The sequence below is a fragment of the Chamaea fasciata genome, unplaced genomic scaffold (genome assembly GCF_029207755.1).
Source record: "Chamaea fasciata isolate MVZ Bird 193981 ecotype frontalis unplaced genomic scaffold, bChaFas1.0.hap1 SCAF_3, whole genome shotgun sequence".
In the NCBI taxonomy this organism is placed as follows: Eukaryota; Metazoa; Chordata; class Aves; order Passeriformes; family Sylviidae; genus Chamaea; species Chamaea fasciata.
The window spans coordinates 38,093,085-38,100,008 of NW_027094088.1; the positions used below are offsets into that span (position 1 = coordinate 38,093,085).

The following is a 6,924-nucleotide window of genomic DNA, read 5'->3' on the forward strand; positions in this document are numbered from 1 at the left end:
CAATAAAAGTTGAGAATCATAGTTTGTGACTGATACCTTCCATGACTTGGAAGTCACTTTACCTCTCAGTATCTTTGTTTTCGAAGATTCAAAAGGGTGGAATGATGCCTATCTTTCCAAGTAGTTTTATTGATTTGTGTACCAAAAAAAAAAAAAAAAAAAAAAAAAAAAAAAAAAAAAAAAGGAAAAAAAAAGGCCCACTCCAAACCGTTATACCCTTTATACCAGAGCTCTTTGTTAACTAGTAGCACTTCAAAAATTTATGCTAAGAACAATTTGTTCCAAGACAAGGTGAAATACCCAAATGTTACCATATGCACTTAAAAACAGTAAAGAAACACTTTCATCAGTAGAGAATAAAGGAATTACAGTTGAGTTACAATTTGATTAAAAATGTCGTCTAAACTGGGGACATGGAGCTGTCTTCACAGTCACTTCTGAAATTTCTTTTAAGTGTTATTCCAGTACTAAGCATTCCTTAGATATTTAACATTTGTGGAAAATCTAATATCCCAAGACCTATGACATTCTTGCAACAACAGGTGTATGAAAACCCTGACTTTAATTTGTGTAAAGCAGAATCTTTGGAACAATCACCACCAGGAGCAAGCTCTGGTACCTGTGAAATACTTACAAGTAACGTATTTAGGGGATTAAAAACTCCTCTTTTTGAGATCTGGCCTGTCTTGAAGTGAAATCTAATAAACTAAAAGAATGTTTTGGACACTTTCAGATGTCGCCCCAACTTTGCCTGCTTTTCAGAGTTTGCGTGAGAACAAAATGCAAACTCTGAAAAGCAGGCAAAGTTGGGGCGACATTCAGGTGCTAACAAATGTCTAGAATTAAGAATAGATCTGAGTGAGCTTTAAGGGTTGGTTTACCTTTCTTGTCCACTCCAGGATGTCAAAACTGCCATATCAGACCTTTAGTGCATAGAGAGAAACTTTCTTGTTCTTCTTTAAAGCAATAATATTTTATATTTGTAGCATTACCCTAGTGAAATTTTAAAATGAAATGACATGGAATACAAATAACACCCGAATTTCTTTAATATCCCAAATCATGAATAGAAGCATGTCTAGACTCAAACACAAACCACCTTTTATAGCAAAATTCAAATCCTCCTCTGTTCCCTGCCAAAGGCTGAGTTCAGTCCCTGAGGGCCTGAGCAGGGTTTCCTTGGCTACAGCAGCTGGCATTGGCAGGGCAGGGAGTGCCGCCGCTCCTGGCCTTGGTGTGCCAGGTGATTTCATCAGCTAACACAGGTCTTGACAGGTGCAAAGACTTTCACTTCACTTTAAGCACCATAAAACCTTTGGTGCATGATTTAGGAGATTGGGAACTAACTTTTTGATCCAGAAAGGGGTGGGATCACAGATCCTGATTGTAATCCTCTCGATCTAGTCCTTCAATGCATTTCTTCTAAACATAGAAATAACATTTGGTCTGAAATGAGTTCTTGGTGCATGCTGAATTTGCCAGACATTTCACTTTGAGGCAAAGATAAGACAAATGTGCTTCCTAGCATTTTCATGTTGATTTATTCTTCCTCACAAAGGACAACTTCATAAAGAGTTTGAATCAGATCCATGTTCACACTTTACATATGCAACATTTTTGTGGCTGACTAAGCTGGCTTCTCAGGCAAACTAACTTGGAAATAAATTCAAACCAGAGAAGGGTATGCTGAGACCGCTATATTTCAATGGCTATTTTTTTCCAGCTAATCATCATTATTATTATGAGTAGATATTTAGATATTGTTATGAGTAGACAGGGTAATTTGCATTGGGCATATCATTCTGACTCATCCATTTAATGGATGTTGTCCTCTTGGGTTAATGATTATCTTTTTATGTGTGAAAGCTTTGTTAATCCCTATAACTACACAGGACAGCTATTTTAGTACTTACCAGGTGACATCGATGCTGACATAACCTTTCTAGTATTGTTGGTTGTAGCTTGTGTCACGACACTAGTTTGAATTATGGCTGTCTTGAGGATACAAACCTTTACATAGCACAGATGGTCTGTAGGAAAATAAATTGTAATGAAGGTATGCACATCACACATTCAGTCTTCCCTTGCAGACTTTTCCCTTTATCACTGCCTCATACTCTTAGGTACCTTTTAATCAAGCATCTAAGATAATTTTGTATACAGACTACGTTCTATAATAAAGATTGCAACATGCAAATCTGGAAAATACCTCTGCTACCCGCATTATCACAGCTTCTCATTGGCCTCCCCCAGACTTCCTTAGAAATGTATCACCATTATTTCCAGACAGCTGATTTTTTTCTACTACTTCTTTGAAAGAACGATGAAAGCTGTGTAAGCTCATTAGCAGAGCATGTGTGTAGGCTTAAAATTACAGATAATAGACATATGGTTGGAAAATCAGTAATTCCTTTACGTATTTGCCAAGACTTAGGTCAAGGTTCAGGGTTTCCTTTGCTCAAACTGGTGAAATCAGAAATACCTCCAGGTGTTCTGGGGAGAGCTTGCAGTGCACATGCAAGACAGGTGATGAGGCACAGTTATGTCAGTTGCCTTCTGCAAGAGCAAGCCATGTTTACTCTAAATTGCACTCAATTGTGATGTGCTTTTCTTTTTTCACTGTTGCTTTGTATAAGCCAATCCTTTTTTTAATAGTTCTTGGTGTTTTCTATGCACTCTCATAATCTGTTATTTGTAACATTACATTAAATTCATTGTAATAAATTTTGATGTCACAACCCTGGCTTTTCATGTCAGTGAGATTAACAGTTAATGTATTGGAAAATATTTGTGTGCTTGAAAGTAATCATCATTAAAAAAAATCACCTCCTTCCCACTCAAGAAGCACAGTCCTTTTAAGTCACATCTGTATTTGTATAATCGTTTCATAAAAAGTAAAGTGATATAAATATGTGTAAGCAGTCAGATATTTAACAGAAATATTCATCAAAAGGATGATTTTTTACCCAGGTTCACCAGCTGTTTCTTCATGACCATGGTTCTTCAGATTTTGCTGGTAACAAACCCACGAGCTTTAAATCCAGATCTTTGGGCTTAGATCTAAGAGAGGATGTGAGGATTGGTGGGGATCTGGAAGCAGCAGTGGGGGCAAAATCTACCCTTGCCTTTGTGTTTGCCCTGTTTCAAATGTGAAAGGCCAGCTCTGCCAGAGAAGTTGCCTTGTCTTGACAAATGGGTCTTTCTCTGGCTGAGTGAGAGTGCCACTGTTTGTTTGAGATGTTAACATGGGCATGTTGTCACCACTGCCCAGAGTGAGGCCACTGGCTGCTTGCGTGTGGACTACTCTACAGCAGTGTTACAACTCCCCACCACACCAAACCTTGTCTCAGTACATTTTGCCCCTTCCAAATTATTTTTATAAATGTCTTAAAATATATATTCAAATACTTTTTCAGATGCTTTTCAGAATATTATTTTAAAACCAAATGAAAAATATTTTCCTCCTTCAAATCTCTCAGCAACTTTGCAGATGAAGTTATTTCTTATTGTTTTTATTTTGTTGTCACAGTTGTTCACACTGATTTTTAAAGAATTATGGTCTGTGTATATGAGCGTGTGTCACTCTTGCTAGCCCATGTTAGAGAAAGCAGTAGTAAATGTTACTGTATCTGGGAACTGCAATAATTTGTCCTTTTGACATTGACTTAATTTTGCACATTTTTCAGGAGGCTGGAATTGAATGAGAACCACGTTATACTCCAAAAATCTCTTTTAGCCAGGTTCCCTCTATCAAGAACAACCTAAGGGTGTGAATATGATGACTAATGTGAAGCAATCCCTAACTAATACCTATTTAAGATTTCAAACCATAACTAGTCTAGATTAAGTAACTTTTTTAGAAAACAGCTTATGCATCTGGCAATACAATTTTGTCTTAAATAAGCAACACTAAAGATAAAGAAGTAATGGTTTTAGAGGTGAACTGTAAAAGAGAGAATCCATAGTCATCTTATAAATGAATGTGTTCATTTTCATTAGGATTTTTGCTTAGATACTGAAGTAATGCATACATAAATTTTGAAAGCATATGAAGCTGGAGCCTGAGCAAAGCCTTAAAGAGATACCAAACCCATCCTGTTTTCAAATTCAGCTCTGTTTCATGTCACAGAACAAAGTTTCTAGTAGAGGCACAGTAATTGACCAGCAATTGCAATTTCCTATGTCGTTATTTTGAAATGTAAGATGAAATTCAATATAATTATTTTCTTCTTTTCTTTTTTTTTTCTTTTTTTTTTTTTTTTTTCTTTTATAACCAGTTAATTTAGGTGATGGAATAGAATACAGCCAGCAGAAGCGTGAAAATATTGGAGTTCTCATTAACGAGACACTGGAACTCTTTCAACGCTACGGTGGAGAAAATGCTTATATAAACATTAAATACATGATCCCCACTTATGGGTCATGCATGTAAACTGAATTATATTAAATGGGATGATTCCATCTATGTGTGCTCTAAAAAAACTGTATCTGACTCTGTATTGCATCTTGTTAGTCATGCTTTATCTTCTCTACAGCTGCTAAAATAGTGGCTTCTGGGGCATTGGAATGTTAGCACTATTGTGAACAAGGCTTTCCAATACATAAATAGTGTCTGTTCCTTTGATTACAATGGTGTACTGTGCTTGTTTGTTCCCTGAAAGAATCACTCCTTTATAACAGAGCTGACTCGAACAAGAATCTGAGTTAAACCTTCACTTGTGTAGACAATAAAACTATAATTTTCATACGCAATTCAGCAATCGCTGTTCTGTGTCCGCTTGCCCTGAGGGTGATGTCAGAGGCTGTAACAAGAAGAGTTTATGCTGACTGCTTAATAGGTGTTTGTCATGGAAGAGAAACACCAGTTCAGCAATGCCTCTCTAGCAGCTGTGCCGAATAATGTGCACTGACATACAATAAAACCGTTGAATGTATATACCAATTGCAGCAGGAAAATTTATATTTTCCATTATACAGCACTGTCATTAAATTAATCCAGGTTTCTTACATGCTCCTGTTCTCAGTTTACAGGTGTTTACTCACGGAACTTGGGTTCCTCTTGGTGAACATAAGGCACAAACACAGTTTTGAAGAAAAGAAGGCCAGAAAAAAACTTGAATAAATCAGATGGAAGATACAGCATACAGAAAGTATCAGTCCCTAGTGGCATTGTTAATCTGGGTAAACACAGAATATACACCGACATTTTTAAAGGGCACTTGGTGTTTTTGCAACTACAAGGTTGCTATTGCTTTTCTGTTATTTTTGTGGTGTGTATATGTGCAAACAATGTAATTATTGTTGCAGGAATCCCTTATAATTTCCTACTCAGTTAGTTTCTCCCTTTGTACCCATAACACAGAACTGATACAATCATGGATTTAAGCAAAGCTATTGAGATTTACTTTATTGCTTTCAAAGCATTTCTCTGGAATAAACCTAAAAAATACAAAAAAAAAAAAAAAAAAAAAAAAAAAAACCCAACAAAGCAAACAGTCAGTTCTCAAGGACAACCATATAAAATTATTGAGTCAGCTCAAAACAAACCAGAGATATGAACTTTGCCTAAAAAATGAGATTTTTAAAAGTACTTTAAAAGACTTTGGGCTCATCTGGCTTTTATTATGTTTTCTGGAGCTCTTCAAATGTATGCAAGTTGCACTTTCAAGCATTTCACTGTAACTGTTAAAGAGCCTGAAATACACTCCTTGGTGTTAGACTTTTTCCAAGTGCTTATCCATATCCACATCCAGATCCATATTCACACCTTACAAGGCTTGCCAAAGTGAGAGACACAGCCCCTACGCTGCCCTGCTCTCTTGGATGCCTGCTGGAAGTGTGGGGAACACCTTCCCACCTGCTGAACCTTTGAGCCACATCTGTCATTAGATGGACATTAGAACTCGCCTTTTTCTGTTCTGTGGCATCTTTAGCCTGAGAATTTTCTTTTGTTTTCTTCTCTTTCTTGTAAATGAAAAAAAAATCAACAAAAAAAAAATTTTTTCTTCCCACCGTTTTGAGTGCACTTTCAAGTGGTGCCATCAGTCCCTGGTCAGCCCCCTCCATGGCTGCTGGAAGTGTGCCTTTTTCCGTGGTCCCAGAGGCATTTGTCTTCTGTGTGTTTTTTTGCTCTTCCTGAGTTTTGTTTTACACAACTTTTCCAGGGCTACGCTCGAGTCCCTAGAGTTAAGACAAAGTCTGTCCTGTGTCCAACATGCACCTGTGATGGATAAGTACATCTAAAACTTTGCCTCATGTCTAGGGTATCAACAGATCTTTCACCTTCTGGGCAGAAAGCAAGGTGAAGCCTGGCTGTAGGCCCATGCCTCTGGAAACTCAAGAGCTTTGTCCTCAAACCTTGCAGCTCAGAGGCTAGCTGGAATATGCAGGGGGGCACAGGCCATGTCTTCTCTTCCAAAATTGCCTTTCTGCACAGCCACCCTGGCAGTATCCGCACAGCCTTCGCTTACAGCTTCTCCCCATTTGCCTTGCATTGTCCCTGGCACCAATGAGCCATACTTTTTCATTTACTGACATCTATGGATTTGGTAACTGTGGCATTGCAGGTTTCCCATGAGTACAGACTGTGCTGGAAAATTGCAGCTCAGAGGGAGCTGAGTTATTCAGCTCGGAAACAAACCAAGCCCTTCATAAAAGGAGAATTCCCAGGCCACCTTTCACTCCTCAGCTATTTGTATTCTTTCCTTAAGAGAAAGTCCAGTACTGCTCTTTGCCTGAGATCAAAAAGCTCCTCAATAGCTGGCTTCAGTTCCCCTGACGCTGGGCTCCAGCCACAGAGCCCCTCGCAGAAGGGACTGTGCGGGAAAGGGCTCTCAGCCCTGGGTTTTCCCCATCCCATCACCCCTCTGCATTCCCAACAGCTCTGCTGAGGATGAGAACTTTCAGGCTCCTCACCAGCCTTTG

General features: G+C 38.3%; 1 protein-coding gene across 6 annotated transcripts in view; it reads left to right on the forward strand.

Moving 5' to 3' along the window:
* The window catches only part of PACRG (parkin coregulated), a 214,066-nt gene extending 207,926 nt beyond the window's left edge, over nt 1-6,140 (forward strand). For 5 of the 6 annotated variants that reach the window (XM_066178651.1, XM_066178652.1, XM_066178650.1 and 2 more), the window contains one exon: nt 4,278-6,140. In XM_066178651.1, the coding sequence (XP_066034748.1) occupies nt 4,278-4,432 (155 nt within the window). In that variant the 3' untranslated portion in view covers nt 4,433-6,140. The remainder of the gene's footprint in view (nt 1-4,277) is intronic. The other variant, XM_066178655.1, reaches the window with a different exon arrangement.
* Nucleotides 6,141-6,924: the final 784 nt, after the last annotated feature.